The sequence below is a fragment of the Syngnathoides biaculeatus genome, chromosome 18 (assembly GCF_019802595.1).
Source record: "Syngnathoides biaculeatus isolate LvHL_M chromosome 18, ASM1980259v1, whole genome shotgun sequence".
In the NCBI taxonomy this organism is placed as follows: Eukaryota; Metazoa; Chordata; class Actinopteri; order Syngnathiformes; family Syngnathidae; genus Syngnathoides; species Syngnathoides biaculeatus.
The window spans coordinates 3,575,040-3,591,566 of NC_084657.1; the positions used below are offsets into that span (position 1 = coordinate 3,575,040).

The window sequence follows — 16,527 nt, forward strand, 5'->3', positions numbered from 1 at the left end:
AAGGATCATTTAAAAGTGGAAATATTCTAAAACAATCATTTGCATAGGAAAAAAATGTTAAAGAAGTGTGCTAAAGAGTTTTTAACTTGAATTGAAAAACACTGAGACTTGGTGCTGACTTGACTTATGTCAGCAATTTACTCTATTTGTGAGCAGTGTACCAATAAATATTTTCTTGTAATAAAGTCTTTAAGTACAGCAGGGGTGCTCAGACATTTTTACCACAAGGCCTACTTTTCAAGCAGCCAGTCTCTCGCAATTGACCGGTGGTGGTGGGGGTGGTGAGTGGGGGGGGGGGGCAGAGGTTTTTTTTTTTTTTTTTTTAAGAACGACCAATAATGAAATACAATGACCAAGCCACAAACATCCACCCACTACAAAAATGCAAAACAGATTTATTTTCAAGTATATTGAGGATTCTCTATGTGTAAATGTATGTTTGTGCTTGCACAACTGTATGAGCCAATATTGCACAACAACATAATTTACCATAAACATTTTTTGTAACTATCTGTGTTCATGTTGATGATCACTAAACTCCATACGAATGAAAATGCACACCTGGCCTGTGTCACTAACATCAGTGGATTCTTGAAACTGCAGTGAGAAACACTCACAATCTGAGATGTTCTTCCACACATCAGCCATGGCTTCACAGCACCATGTAACTGTACTCCTTTACAGCTGCATAGATTTTATTGAAGATAATATTTCCGCCTTATTTTTAAAAGATCAGAACAATGAGTCAGCGATGCCTCTTTTACCATCTCTCTCTGTCTTGGAAGGATTTCTTGTTATTAATGATGATGTGACGAACCAGCGGAACGATGCTTCAGTCGTGGCTTTCGCTGTTGAACTATATTGTGTGAAAAGTGACCAAATGGGATTTTAGTTCGTCCACTTTTCTCAATCTCAGCTTGCTTTTCGGTGGAATCTTGGCGTCGTATTTTCCGTGAACAGTTTAACAATGTCGTTCCACATTTCAATACACTGGCAGATGAGGCAAACGCACTTCGAAAATGACATCGTGAAAAAAAGTGTTCCTCCCATTCTGAATGAAAGTAATACGTTTTTGTCTTCTTTGCTCCAGCATGCATACTCATGTTTGCTAAGATTTCTTAAGCGAGGGGTTAAAATAGGGGGGAACTTGCTGACTAGCATGTTTTCCTGTAGTGTCGTCGTTTGCACATGCGCGGTGAGCTAAAGGTCAGAAAAAAACGTCTGATGCCTCCCCCCCCCCCCCCCCCCTCGCGGCACGCCGTTGCCATCGACCAAAACTGCCTCGCGATTGACCAGCGATGCATTGAGCACCCCGGATGTACAGGCTTCAAAAATATAAAACACAAAATGAAACAGAAGCGCTATACCCGTCTTTGTTGAGAATGGACATGACAGGCATGGGATTGAGCATCTCCCTGCCCATGGTCCAGCTTGGTCTGTAGATGGAATCCTCTGGTAGTTTGATAGGTGGGAGACACTGGCTCGGTAATGACTTTAATGGCGCAAACATAGAGCAGCCCACAAATGCCTGGCACAGCTCTGGCTTGTATACAAATGAATAGTCCTGCAAAATCGACAGAAAACAGTAATGCATTAACGTGACTTGCAGAGAAAACTTCTTTATACATCAAGTTGTATACCAGAACAGGCAATAATTATCACCCATTTTATCGTGTTAAAATGAGTTATTTATTGTGTTGATGTGAATTGTATTTGACTGCCCTTTCCAATGACTAAGATGTCATATCAAGAAGCTCCTTTATTTCTGAAGAAAAAAAAAAAAAAAAGTAAAGATTAAGACTTTTTTCCTCTCAATACAAGCATATCCAATGTTGTAAATTAATACAGTGGTACTTTTATTTACAAAATAAATCCGTTCCGCGCCTCACAAACTAAAATACAGGATGTGCATCATAGGTAAAGATCGACCTCCCTCCTAGCCAATGGGATGCCAGGAAAGTGGCATGGCGATAGCTAATGGGAGCGTCACACAAACCAAGATACAGGATGTATACATTTGGTGGAAATTGGGGGCTGCAAATCCAGCGGCAACCCCCCACCCCCTTCATATCCTGAATTTCCTTCGTAACTAGGGACTAGTTACTGAGGTGTTTCGTACCTAGAGACATTCGTAAGTAGAGGTACCACTGTACCTGATTAGAATATTAGAACACATGATGATCCTTGACAACTTTGCAAAAGATCGTGGTTTCTGAAGAGTAAAATGTTAAATAAAATGGCAAATATTTTACACAATTCTATATCTAACATTGCGTACTACGAGTTCATATAACTCAGTCCAGAGGTTTGTGTAGAGTCTGCATGTTCTCCCCATGCTTCTGTGGATTTTATTTAGGTATACTGGCTTCCTCCGACATTCCATAAATGAGCATTTTGGGTTCACTAGAAACTAAAATTGCTCATAGGTGTGATTATGTGTGTGAATGTTTTTTTGTGGCGGCACGGTGGATCAGCTGGTAAAGCGTTGGCCTCACAGTTCTGAGGACCTGGGTTCAATCCTGGCCCCGCCTGTGTGGAGTTTGCATGTTCTCCCCGTGCCTGCGTGGGTTTTCTCCCGGCACTCCGGTTTCCTCCCACATCCCAAAAACATGCAACGTTAATTGGACACTCTAAATTGCCCCTAGGTGTGATTGTGAGTGCGACTGTTTGTCTCAATGTGCCCCGCAATAGGCTGGCGACCAGTTCAGGGTGTACCCCGCCTCCTGCCCGTTGAGACCTGGGAGAGGCTCCAGCACTCCCTGTGACCCTTGTGAGGATAAGCGACAAAGAAAATGGATGGACGGATGAAAATACTCCAAAAGTCAAGAAAAAAAAACAACAAGCTAAACGTGTTTCCTTGTAAAGTTGCATTTTGTTCTGTTTTTTTTGTTTGTTTTTGTCTATATGTGCCGTGCGATTGGCAACCAACCAGTGTAGGATGTATCCTGCCTCTCATCCAAAGTCACCTGGGACAGGCTACAGCACATTTACAACACTAAATCGGACAAAACCAATGAAAATAAATTAATGGAACTCTAACCCATCTTTTGTCACTTTCTCCAATTTGGGCCTTCGCTATAAATAAACTAAGACGATACTACAATAAAATACAAATGACATCATTGGCTCTCATAGTAAATTTGTCTCATTAGATCAGTCAGCTGTGATTTTCTCAGCAATCTCATAAAACATATGAACTTGCGAAAGGCTCACCTTGATCTCAGAAGGCTTTGGGCTACAGAAACTCTCTTCCACCTCGATCTTAAACTGACCCCCCAGAGATGACGTTCCATCCAGTGTGGTTATACCAGGAGGGGGCTCCATGCTGCCATACTCTTTGCTACACATATTCATGGGTGAGTAGCCCATAATGTGCTGCTCAAGGGAGGGGGGCGTGGGAAACATCTGGTGCAGGTCTGCTGAGTCTGGAAGGGTAGAGCGAAAACAGCACAGTCAGTATACAAAATGAAATGAATTCATTGTAAAAGATTCCCTTAACTTCACCTGTGCTCTAGTATGATCTAGCAAACCATGTCCAAGGTAAATTGACTGAGATAGATATTAGGGAGTTTAGTATATTAAAAAAATAAAAAGAAAAACACACAAGAAACGATCCAAACCAATATGTCATTCACTCTTCAGGTTTCAATGAGGATGCATAACAGTACATTTGTCACATTAGTTAGATCAAGGATAAATCAGAGAATGCCACTTGGGGGAAGACTTGCCCTCAAATTTTCCAGTTTTTTTAAGGTGGTCCGTGCTTGTCGCAAAAAGTGAAGCACGGAGCACTGAGGGAACACTGCACCGTATTATCTGTATTATAATGAAGTCGTGTCTATTAGCTTTTATTAAAAAAACTTAATTGTCTAGTGCCAAGTTGCATGATTTTTTCGAGCGTCTGTCTCACAGTTCTGCGGACCGGTGTTCAATTCCCGGCCCTACCTGTCTGGATTTTGCATCTTCTCCCCGTGCCTGCGTTGGTTTTCTCCTGGTTCTCTGCTTTCCTCCCACATTCCAAAAACTTGCATTAATTGGAGCCTCTAAATTGCCCGTAGGTGTAATTGTAGGTGTGAATGGTTGTTTGTTTTCATGCGTTGTGCAATTGGCTGGCAACCTGTTCAGGGCAATGTTCTTTCTAAGATGCGCGAGTGCGTAATTGCGCACTGCTAATGTAGTCCCTGTGCACAGATATTCTGTGTTGCGCACAAAAAATAAAAATCTAACCTGAATGGAAAGTATAACATACAACTATTCAGTTTGTGCCATTTTGCAATGTGATTCAATGATTCAGGGGTGACTTGCTGCTACATCCAACCACTACACACGTACTTACACAGCCTTTCAACGTTGTTGACCATGATAGCATCCTTATGTGCCGCCTACCCATCCGTGTTTGGTGAGCAAACCGGACTGGGCAACAGAGAGTGAAGAGCTAGACACACTGCTTATGTTTATTCTCAATAATAATAGCAGAAAAAAAAGAAATGCTGTTTCTTTAAGACGTAATGACTGTCGGAGTATGTGCGAAAAGAAGAAAAAGCAGTGAAAATGATCGAGATGTTCTCTTTTTCGAACGATAACGGTCTTCTTCCGGGTATTTTGACAACAAGCTCAGTGTGTATAGGCGTCTGTGTCTATATGCGGGTGAGGCAGGACTGCGCAAGACCGTGCAGCGAAAAAAAAAGTAAGGAGAAAAGCAGTGCATGAACATGTGAGTGAGTAGAGTAGTGGAAGGGGGAAGCGTAGTATTCAAAGAGAGGCAATAAAGCTTTTCGAGCAGCAAACCGGTGCTTCGTGCCTTATTGTTCCCGCCACCGAGCTTCAACCATGCAACAAGAGAAGGGGGAGAGTGCCAAAAACAGAAAAGGAATGAGCTGACACTGGTAAACAAATAGAACCCATGGAAACAGACAGCAAGTTCATATTCTTATCGACAATATTCTCCTAGCCATCAACAGGAATGCATCTCTGCTGTCAGTCCAACAAATTCACAATCACATGGCAAAGTACGTGAGTATACCACAAAGGTGACAGCAAAAGTTATGCCTTTGAATAATTTAATTAAATAAAATCAATGTTAAAAATATTGTATAGTTTAAAGAACATAAGTTTGAGATTTTCATTGCAGGTTTGCAAAAACACTTAAAATGTTTCTCACTAAGTGTTCTGACGGGAATGTAAATACTGTATTTTTGATTTTTTTAATAAGCTATGGAACGTCAATGGATGACACACATCTAATGTTGCTCACAGTGGTCAAAGGGACCGACCACTCAGGGCCTTCGTGTGTTTGCTCAGACAAACAAAAAATTAGAGGGAACATTGGTCCATTTTGTACCCCGCTGATAGCTGGGATAGGCTCCACCACTCCCCCGACTCTTGTGAGGATAAGCGCCTCAGAAAATGGAATTTGTGTGTGTCAAGCATCGCTCTCTTAACAATAGAATATTCTTACTAATGCAGGATACTGGGTCCAAGGTAGATGGCTTTGGTTCCTTGTTGCTAAATTTCTCATCTGTTCCATTTACCAGCCGTCTGGAACCAGGCTGTAGACAAGAAAAAAAGCATTTTAGCACCACAGTGCCAAACAAAAACACGTTCCAAACTCACTGTGGCTTCCTCAAATAAAGTTACAAATACCACCACTCTCCAACTAACCCCCAGTTCATCTTCATCCGAGTTGAAGAGGTTGTCAAGGTCATTGATGGAAACCACCAGGTCGGTCTCATGGATCAAGCTTGTGGAGGCTATGCGATTGTTTGAGGCTGCCCGCTGAGGATCTACATGCACACATTTGAGACTTTAGAATCCAGAAAAGCAACATTGAAAATGTAAACAACAAAACAAAATTGTGCCCAGTAATTATTTGTGGTGGCTGACACCTGAAGTTTAAACAAAAACTAGGGGAAAAAAGTTAAAAAAAAAAAAAAAAAAAAAAAGGGAAAAAGATGTGAATTAGGTCATACTGACAACAGTGTACAAATTGAAATATTACTGCCAAGTTGCTCAGATCTGAATAAAAATCAACATGTCGTGTTATTTAAAGATTTTTAGGTCACCCGGGTGATTATGTGTCCTCGTAACAGCAGCCAAGTCATGCAAATAAACAAGGACGATACTTGGAATAGAAAAATTTGCCTTACCATCGGATGTACCCGATCCACCATCTTCACCCTGTTATAAAGTGCAAATATAATACAGTTTATTGTTCGATTGAACCATAAACAGGACAAGCATTACTTCCAATTACCGTATATTAATTTATTGTATCGTAATATGATACCAATGGGTTATCTGATAGGGCCTCCTAGAGCTTGTTAAAAGTGAAATGATATTTGACCAAATATCAGTGGTCATAACTCAATATACACAAAACGGTTCAACAGAAAACACATTTAATTTACTTTGTGGTTTTCGTTTCAAATCAGAATAAAAATGAATGCTACAATAGCAATTCTGAACATACCGGACAATATCAGAAACCGTGAACAGGGGAAAAGGACAGTGTTCCACTGCTGCGGCAAATGAGGTTGCCAGTGTGGATTAGAGGGAAATCAAGATCCAAGGAATGGCCTCTTAGGTTCCCACCCAGACGTCAATATCAGGGAAGGCTTGCCTTTACAACATGTGTGTGTGTGTGTGTGTGTGTTCGTGGACACACTGAACTGCTCTTGCTAGGGAACAGGAATGTTATGTTCTAGCTATCGATTTCATTATGCACTCCAAGGCTTTTTTTCCTCTGAGTAAAACAGGGTTTAATCAGTCTCTCTTTAAGGACCAGTCCACAAAAGTGCAAAACCTGAACCACAATATATATGTAGAAATGAGGCCTTGGCTCCTCACTATTTGCTTAACCTTGCACCTTCAATAAACCAAAGTAGGGAAGGTCAGTCTTGAAGATAATGCAACTCCCAATGCAACCGACTAATTATGAATCCTATCACAATTTTTGCTGCTGTATCACTTTATATTGTTCTTAATCGAAATGATTCTAACACAGCTATAATCACTGCCCCTCCTGTCAGTCATTGTAGCCCTATAACGCTAACTTGTCACACCTCAACATATGTAATGCCATTGATCATTGTGGTTGAATTCCAATTGTTGGTCATAGAAAGAACTTAGCTAAATTCTTGTTCATTTGTAGATAATTGTATTTGGAACAAAACTCTGACAGTAAGGAACCTGACAGTCACATTGTAACTGATATAAAAATTCTAAAAAGTAATCCAACAAAGATTATATCTAGTGCAGAAGGTCATAATCTCACATCGCAAGATGAATATCACTATTATCAACAATGTATATACGGTATGCATTAAGAATTTAAGGATTTGTCACGTTCCACTTTAGTAAAAAGAAAAAAAATCATGAACAACGTAAAAGTCATTGTTTTGGTACATCAACAAAAACAGCAGTTAATATTGGATGGATATCTACAGAAATGGCAGGTAGTGGTCTCGGACTGTTGCTTTGAAGATTTGTGTGGGAACCTGTCAAAATTATGACTTTACTCTTTCAAAAATTACAGTCAACTGGTGTTCCTCTTGACTCAACTTGAAATTGAGATTTTTGGTTGGCTTCCTGTTACAATAGGCATAAGCAGTGAAAGCAGATGAGAAAACCAGTTATTTTTAGGGCAGTATTACTTAAGATGGCATTTTTCTGCCTCTCCTGGTCCCTGCCCTCTTGTCCACTCCTGCCAAAATGAGCATGGGTCAAGCCTCCAGGAAGGCTAAACAAAGTAAATTTTTCCCCCCCATCGCAAAAAAACACATTCAAATATGAGGGTTGGACATTGTGACCGGGAGAACAATGACATAGAACATATGCAATTTGCCCTCTGGTCTCTGAAACTGCACAAAAAAAAAAAAAAAAAAAATTAAAAAACATTAAGTTGTCCTGGTGTGGGTTGAGGGACGTAAAAGTCACAATTCAAATTAAGCTGTAGTTAAAAACTATTGAGTTTCATAGGCCGGACACATCGAAGTTGAATGACATTGTAGGTTTTCCCACACCTAGTAATTATATGTTACAATATATAGCAACTAAAACTAACCATCCTTTCATTTTCAAGAATTTCAATAAAAAATAAAATGAAAATACATAAAAGGTAAGAACCTAGCTGGACAGAGGAACACTGTGCATTTCCAAGGGGAAAAAAAGGTGTCTCTTATAAAGAGGTTCACGTGACACTCAGCGATTAGTGAAAGCATGGCATCAATTAGCGTGGAGGTCATTGTTCGAGGACAATTGACATATCCACAGAGTTCTTTTGCAGCCAAATCTCAAATGTATCGACCGGTTCTTTGGGCCTGTCACAGCTGTTAAAAATAAGTAGTTACACTACTAGGTTTTTACTCTAAGATACCGTACATAACTATGCTATTTTGGGAACATTTTCAAAAACCTCTCTAAGACCTGTTTTTCTTGAAACTAGTTTGGGCATCAAGTATACTTCTGGTGGAGAATAACTGTTTTAATCCATCATGAAATTTCCTTTCAGGTTTTGAAGAAAAATGTTGAGTCAGTTTGTTGTGTAATAAAAAGATCAATATACTTGAACGGTTCAAACAAAGTCATGCTTCACGGTAGCGAAGGGCACAACCAGTTATGGTAATAAGTTGCATTAGAGGTTCAGAGTTGATCAGTATAGCAATTAGGGGATGGGACAAGTACAGAAGAAAAAAGTTGATGTGGTTGTACATTTTTCATGATTTTTTTATCTGCTGCTTTTTCTCAGAGCAAAACGTGCAGGACAGTTTAACTAAAAGGACAAATGCATCCATTAGTTCCAGGGAGCCATCAAAATTTACCTTATGTTTCTTGCCTGGCTCACGCTCCCCACCTGCCTTATCCTTTTTGTTGGAAAAAGTGAATTTCACATCTCCTTCCTCAAAGGCATAAGGGTCCACCTCGGGCTCATGATCTCTGTCAGTGATAGCAGCAGCCAGGTACTGGCTTTTCCTGGCCCGATACATCTGAACACGCTCATCAGAGACCTTCAGGGGCAATTTGGATGTGGACATCACCCTGGGGGGAGGAGAAAAACGCAGAAACATGAGTAATGCAGAGTACAGTAATGCTGGATCAGAGAAATTCCAGATCATGAATATTTATTCCAAATGTGAGTTTTTAAAGCTCTATTGTCAATAAAGATTGAATTTGATTAGTGACTAATATTAACTTTGCTGTGAAAAAGTTATTTCCCTACTACTGATTTCTGTTTTTTTTTTCTTTTTTTTTTGTTTGTCATCGATCACACACAAACCAAGTTTAATATGATTCAGAGACAAAATTAAGTTTTCAAATGACAATTCGATTTTTTAAAGCACAAAAAAATCCAAACCTTTCTGACCCTATGTGAAAAGTAATCCCCCCCGCCCAACCTGTTAAATCAGAGTCACTGTGACTAACCACAAATTTGGGAAAGGTGAGTTCAGTTCCACAAGCCACGCCTAAACCTGATTACCACCATACTTGTTGAATAAAGAAATTACTTAAGAGTCTGGTAGAGAACGTGAAATAGGCTACAAGAAAACCAATGCTTCATGACAGGATCCAAAGAAGTTCAAGAAGAAATGAGGAAAAAATGTGATTGAAATCCATCAGTCCGGAAAAGTTTACAAAGCCATTTCCATGGCTTTGGGGTTCCAGCGACCCACTGTCAAAGCCATTACCTACAAACAGAGAAAACTGGGATTAGTAGCTGTTCCCAGGAGTGGACGATCAACTAAATTTATGACTCATCCGGCGGTCAAGGTCAAAAAAGAACCTTGAACAACATCTAAACATCTGCATGCATTGCGGGCCTTAGTTAAGGTCAGTGTTCATGACTCTACCATAAAAAAAGACACTGACCAAAAATGACACCTATGGGAGAGATCCTAAGCGAAAACTGCTGCTGTCATCAAAAAAATACAAAAGCTCATCTCACATATACCAAAAAAAACATCTTGATTACCCTCAAGACTTTTGGAGAAACATTGCGTGGATTTACGAGTCAAAAACTGAACATCTTGGAAGTTGTGAGGCCCATTACATGTGGCGTAAAATTGGCACAGCCTTCGATAAAAAGAACATTATGCCAACAGTAAGGCATAGTGGTGGAAGTCTTGGGTTGTCTTGCTGTCTCAGAACCAGGACAGCCAGTTCTGATTGATGGAACAATGAATTCTGCTGTCTACCAGAAAATCCTGAAGGAGAACGTTCAGGCATCAGTTCGTACCCTCAAACTCAAACGCTCTTGGATCAGGCGGCAGGACAACGCTCCCAAACACACCAGCAAGTCAACCTCTGAACGACTCGGGGAAAAAAAAAATAAATGAAAAAAATAAATCAATAAATAAAAAAAAGTAAGGTTTGGAATGGACAAGTCAAGGTCTGAATTTAAAAAAAAAATTAAATGCTGTGGTGTGACCTTAAACGGGCAGCTCATGCTAGAAACCCCTCCAATATGGCGGAGTTGAAACAATTCTGCAAAAAAGAGTGGGACAAAATTCCTCTCGATCAATGTGAAAGACTCATCAGCAATTATCGCAAATGTTTGATTTCAGTTATTGCTGCCCAGGGTGGCAGAATCCGTGATTTGGTTCACAGGGCAATTACTTCTTCACCGAGAGTCAGAAAGCTGTGGTTTTTTTTTTTTTTTTTTCTTATAACTGCATTTTGTATTTCCTTGGGTTGTCTGTGGGTGATGTTAAAATTGGTTTGGTGGTTTGAAACCAGTGTATAGGATAAATATGCAAAAAATTAAATAAATAAATAAATAAAAAATTCTGGATGGGGGGTTACTTTTTCACGGCACTGTATCAATGTTTGCTAAAGTGCTATGCCGCAGTTGGATAATCCTTGTCAGCACTGCTTTGTGTTTATCAGCAGTAAATGCAATGGCAGCGACTGCAAACAATTCCGACAGCTGTCTTAGAGCAGCACTGGCTGCATGGGGTTTGTTGTCAGACAACTACATTTCAAACAGATTAACGAGAACATGATGACTCCCGCACAGACTGTTCATACATTTACAGGCACTGATCACTTGTCACTGTCAGATGACTCATGTGACTGTGGCCCTAATTGTTCTTCTCGTGTGAGAAAGTAAAGAGGGAGAAGCACCATTGCGCTTCTGTTTTTAACCCCCCTTCTCAATTGTATTATCTCACATGAATGTCCTCTCGTCCTGCTTGTCTTGTTCTGATGTGAGGTGATGGAATGCAGTGGCCTAGGCCACAGATTAGCCATCATTCAGGACCATAGCCGGGAGGATTATAGCTCACCAGAATAGCCCACCGAGCGCTTGGTCCATCAGGATTGCAGAACTCCACTGATAATTTCCACTATGGCTGCCCCCTCAGGTTGGTGGGCCCATATGCTATTCCTCAAACTCGATAGACACCCCTTACTTTCTTCCATCTGCTACCCCTTGCTTATTAGAGCTTCTTCGGGGTCTTTTATCCAAAGGCAAGCAATATAGATAATGGCCAGTTCATCTTTATCTAACCTGACCATTTCTGTTGTTCTTTCCTAGCTTTGGTGCATGCCTGTGTAGAGGAATCAATAAGTAGTGCTGGCCCTGCACATTGGTGATGAATGATGTGAAAAGGGCACATAGCAAGAGATTAACGTGCTCTGTGTGGCTCAGCGCTGCAGTGAACATCCAGGGGTTGAGGAATAAGAATAGAGACAGAAAATGGCTAAAGGTTCGAATGTAATGTGTCTCTTGGGATGGTCATAATAATCATACATTATGTACTTTGAATGCTTATTTTTGGCGGGGGGTGGGGGTGGGGGGGCTGGAACAGATTACACTATTTACATGTAAAATGCGCTTCTACTTACGAAAAATTCAGAGTGAAAAAAGCCCAAGAAAGGTTTTTGGAAGGTGTGCGTCTCGTTCCATATGGCGTAAATGTAACACGGCATTTTAGAAAAGAACATTATAAAAGTCAGTCATTGCGGTGAAAGTGTGATGGTCTGGGGCTACTTCACTACTCTAGGACCTGGATGAATGGCTGTGATTGATGGAACAGGGAATTCTGCTCTTTAACAGAAAATCCTAAAGGAGAATGTTCGGTCATCAGTTTATGACTTCAAGCTGAAGCATACTTGGGTTCCGGGAGCAGGGCAATGATCCAAAACACACAAGCAAGTCAACTTGGCTTAAAAAAATAACCAAGGCTTTGGAGTGGGCAAGGAAAAGGCCAGATGAATCAGATGGAAATGCTGTGGCAGGCAGGACCTTAAAAAGAATGTTCATGGTCAAAATCCCTTCAGTGTTCCTGAATTTTAAAAAAAAGGTGCAATGAAGTTGGCCAAAATATCTCAAGGGATTTAAAGACGATCAGTTACTGAAAATTTTAGATTTGAGTTGTTGATGCTGAAGGTAGGCCTAAGCAGTTAATAGGTTTAGGGGCCAATTACTTTTTTTTTTTTAAAACACAGGACCAAGTGGCTTTGAATGGTTCCTTTTTCGTCATGAATAAAATCAGGTTTAAAACTACCACTTTATGTCTACTTGGATTGTCTTTTATATTTACATTTATTTGATAATCTAACAAAGTAGAAAATGCAAATACAAATTTGAGGAGGCGGCAAATACCTATAGACAGCACTGTATATGCATTTGCTTTTTTATTTATTGGTGTAAATGGGCTTCCATAAGTATACGACGGCTTGTTTGTAACCAAAACTTTGGCTTGCAACTCAACGCAAAAAAAAAAAATGCAGGTTTAAAAAAACAAAAGCTAGTAACTCAAAAAAACGGGGGAACACATCAGTCAACGTAGTCACAACAGCAAAACTTATCCATCCAAAATTATTTCGATCAAAACATCGCAAGTCAGAATATTCCAGAGGGATTCGCCCATCAAAAAGGCAATTGTAAAAATGTCATTCAATTGCCCATTCCTAGTGGCAGAGTGACAAAGCACTAATTATTAAATGGTACTTACTCGGTCACAGAAACAAGGTTGTCCAGTGAAGCAAATCCATCGTCCCTAAACTTTTCCCCCGATAGCACTGGTGTGGGCGGTAGTGCTTCTTTCCTGCGGGGTAGGTTGAACAATCTCCATGGTGAGTGTGTGCTGTCATCTTCTAGGTGGACCCCTCTACCTGTGAACACAGTGGGTTCAGGCTGTTCTGAATAACCAGAAGCTGAAGAGTGAGGGTGGTGCGAGGAGAAGTGCTGGGTCAGACCCTCTGGGCCCGCAGGCTCCTCGTTGCCACCCTTTGATCCATCCAGGCATGGCTCCAAAGGAGGCTGGTAAAAGTGTTGGTTGTTGGGAGTGGAAGGGTTCTTCAAACCCTCCCTGGGATCTTCACCAATCTCGCATGGGTGGGGACTAAGTGGTGGAGGTTGGGGGGAGATGGCGAGGTCTGTCGCCCCACCTGTGCTAACCACCCCACTGTTGATCTGAGGAGTTTTTTGAATGGTGAACACATGTGTTGAACTCGAGAATCTTCCTCCATCCTGACTCCTCATTGCAAGTCTATGGCCGGCCGTTGCCACAGTCTCCATTGAGGGGTCTTCACTTGTCAGGTTTCGATGATGGAAAGGTGTCTGGGGTCTTTTCTGCTGCTTGTCACTCTTGTCTGGCTTCTCTCCTCCAGCCTTATGCTTGATAGGAGTCTGGGAGGCCTGGCCCACTGATTGAGCTTGGCCCACATTCCCGCCTGTTCGCTGCTTCACTGATTTATGTCTGGGGGAAAGAAGATGAACAAGAAAATATGTTGGGATTTGATGCATTGGTGACACAAACCAAGACAGAGAGCAGAGAACTGTGCAGTGGAAGCAAATCACCTGTCAGACCATGAACATCAAGAAATGTTTTTTCACATTTTAAATGCAAATGTCTTCAACATTTTACACCTAACTGACATCAGATTTCCTGACAAATATCAACCGTATTCGTGAATCCAAAATCGAGTAACAAGACCTGTCAAAAAACGAGTTAAACCATTTGTTCACCCTTACTGTCAAAATGTCCATTAATACCCTTGTAGCAAAGCAGAAGGTTATCAAACAAACAAAGGAAATGAGAAAAAAATGCTAACGGCCATTCAAATTGTCATTGAAGGGGCTTCAGAATTATCTGTTAAAATACTGGGTGAATCCCAACATACTAATACACCCATGCTGACTGTTTGAACTCTGAAGTGGTCCAATCGAGGTACATTTTCAAAACATGGAGGAAAGATTTCCACATGGTAGACAGGCCTCTAACAAGCCCATTCATAAAACAGCGCTTCTATCAAACCTAATACCATCATTTATCAGAAACTATGTCTTGTGAAGAAACTGGTCCAAGCAGGTTGGAACAGCTGGCGGAAGGTGTCTGGTGTTCTGTGTGACAGAAGAATCTCCACTAGGATGAAGGGCAAAGTTTATAAAACAGTGGTGAGGCCGGCCATGACGTACGGATGACAGACGGTGGCACTGAAGAAACAACAGGAAGCAGAACTGGAGGTGGCAGAAATGAAGATGCTGAGGTTCTCGCTCGGAGTGAACAAGTTGGATAGGATTAGAAATGAGCTCATTAGAGGGACAGCCAAAGTTGGATGTTTTGGAGACAAGGTGAGAGAGAGCAGACTGCGATGGTTTGGACATGTTCAGAGGCGAGAGGAGAGAGTGAGTATATTGGTGGAAGGTTGCTGAGGATGGAGCTGCCAGGCAAAAGAGCGAGAGGAAGACCAAAGAGAAGGTTTATGGATGTGGTGAGGGAAGACATGAGGCCATTTGGGGTTAGAGAGGAAGATGCAGAAGATAGGCTAAAATGGAAAAAGTTGACACGCTGTGGCGACCCCTAACGGGACAAGCCGAAAGGAAAAGAAGAAGAAGATATTTAGTCTTTAAGACCCTTGTCAGCAGCTAAGCATTTAGGTAGGCCAGCTCACTCATTTGAATTTCCAAGCTTATTTGATGACTACATTTGTTTTTGGCAAACGTAACTAGTTTGACAAACGATAACATGGGTATGCTCAACAGAGGCCATCACTTCAATTATGTAATGTATGGGGAAAAAAATGGTTGGTTAGTCATGACACAACTCACCTAGAGCAGCTGCAATACGACCTCTCAGAAGGCTCAACAAAATCCCAGGTTCCCCTTCTCTCTGTCCGGTCCTCCTCACAGGTACCATTGGTTGCGGCTGAGTACTTTCGCCTGGGGTAGAGGCAAATAAACACAAACAACAATGACAATAACATGCTTACTTACTTTAATTAGTTACACTGAGTTTTACTGATGTGTTAGCCACTTGCATTACATTGTTTTACATTATTATTTATGGCAGTGGCGGTACACTGGTCGACTGATTAGCACATCTGTCTCATAGTTCTGATGACCCTGGTTCAAAATTGTGGAGTTTGCATGTTCTCCCCATGTCTGTGTGGGTTTTCTCAGTGGATGTCGTTTTCCTTGCAGGTCCGAAAAACATCTGTGGTCGGTTAATGAAAGACTAAATTGCCTGTAACTGTGAATGTGTCTGTGAATGTTTTTTTTTTTTTGTTTTTTTTAATATGTGCCCAGTGATTGGCTGGTGAGCAGTCGAGTGTGTAACCTGCCTCTCGCCCAAAAATAGCTTGGATGGGATCAGGCATCCCCACGACCCTAGTGAGGAGAAGTAGTTTGGATATATATATATATTTTTTTTTTTTTAATTACGGCAGTATGCAATGATAATGACAGTTTGCTGCTTAGACTGACCCTGCTTGAAGCACTAGTATTTGGGTGACATGCTAATAACTAACTACCGCTGACATTTTGTGCTTGTATGGGGGAGCAAGAGAACCCTTGAACCCTTGTGTCAGATTCCCTGAAAGAGAGTAATTCACAAGATCGTAGGAACCTGTTTTAATGCTGCTATAGCACCAGGGCATGTGCAGGTGAAATACTGAGCTTGGTTCCGACTCAATACATTTACTTTTGGAAACCCACAAGCATTTAACTCTATTTAACTCCTAACCCACACTGATGTGTCATCAGTGTTTTTCTTGGGGCCTGTGGTCCCAGCTCCCTTGAGTGCATTAACACGTTCCTCCTGTGTAGTTCTAGGCTAATGTTTCATCTTTCACTGATACTCCACGAGGTGACAGACCAGTGGACAAACCATTTAATGTTTCTTCCATTTTGTAATTACAGCGCCAGCAGTTGTCTCCTTCTCACCCAGTCTCTTGCCAATGATCTTGTTGCCCACTCCAGTCTTGTCTAGGTCTACAATGTTGTCCCTGATGTCATTAAAGTTTTTGGGTCTTGCCCATGATGGAGAGGTTGCTGTCTAATGAATTGAGCTTGTGTACAGGTGTTTTTGTACAGGTCACAAGTTCAGAGTCTTCCATCCAGCTAGCGAGTTTAGTTATTAAAGTGAGAGGACTAGTCTGTGGGAGCCTGAATTCTTCAATGGTAAGGGATGAAATACTTATTTCCCTTAATGAAAGACTAATACATATCTTTTTTTTTTTTAAATGCTATTGGCGGAATTTTCTTTAAAGGGGAAATCCAGTGCTTTGCATGAACATGTATATTCG

The 16,527-nt window shown here is 41.1% G+C and overlaps 1 protein-coding gene across 3 annotated transcripts in view; it reads right to left on the reverse strand.

The window, feature by feature from the left end:
• med13a (mediator complex subunit 13a) overlaps window positions 1-16,527 on the reverse strand; it is a 103,612-nt gene that overhangs the window by 19,008 nt on the left and 68,077 nt on the right. For 2 of the 3 annotated variants that reach the window (XM_061802645.1, XM_061802644.1), the window contains exons 8-15: window positions 15,053-15,163; window positions 12,954-13,700; window positions 8,820-9,036; window positions 6,147-6,177; window positions 5,662-5,783; window positions 5,459-5,549; window positions 3,214-3,425; window positions 1,368-1,564 (exon numbers count right to left, since the gene is read on the reverse strand). In XM_061802645.1, the coding sequence (XP_061658629.1) occupies window positions 1,368-1,564; window positions 3,214-3,425; window positions 5,459-5,549; window positions 5,662-5,783; window positions 6,147-6,177; window positions 8,820-9,036; window positions 12,954-13,700; window positions 15,053-15,163 (1,728 nt within the window). The remainder of the gene's footprint in view (window positions 1-1,367; window positions 1,565-3,213; window positions 3,426-5,458; window positions 5,550-5,661; window positions 5,784-6,146; window positions 6,178-8,819; window positions 9,037-12,953; window positions 13,701-15,052; window positions 15,164-16,527) is intronic. The other variant, XM_061802646.1, reaches the window with a different exon arrangement.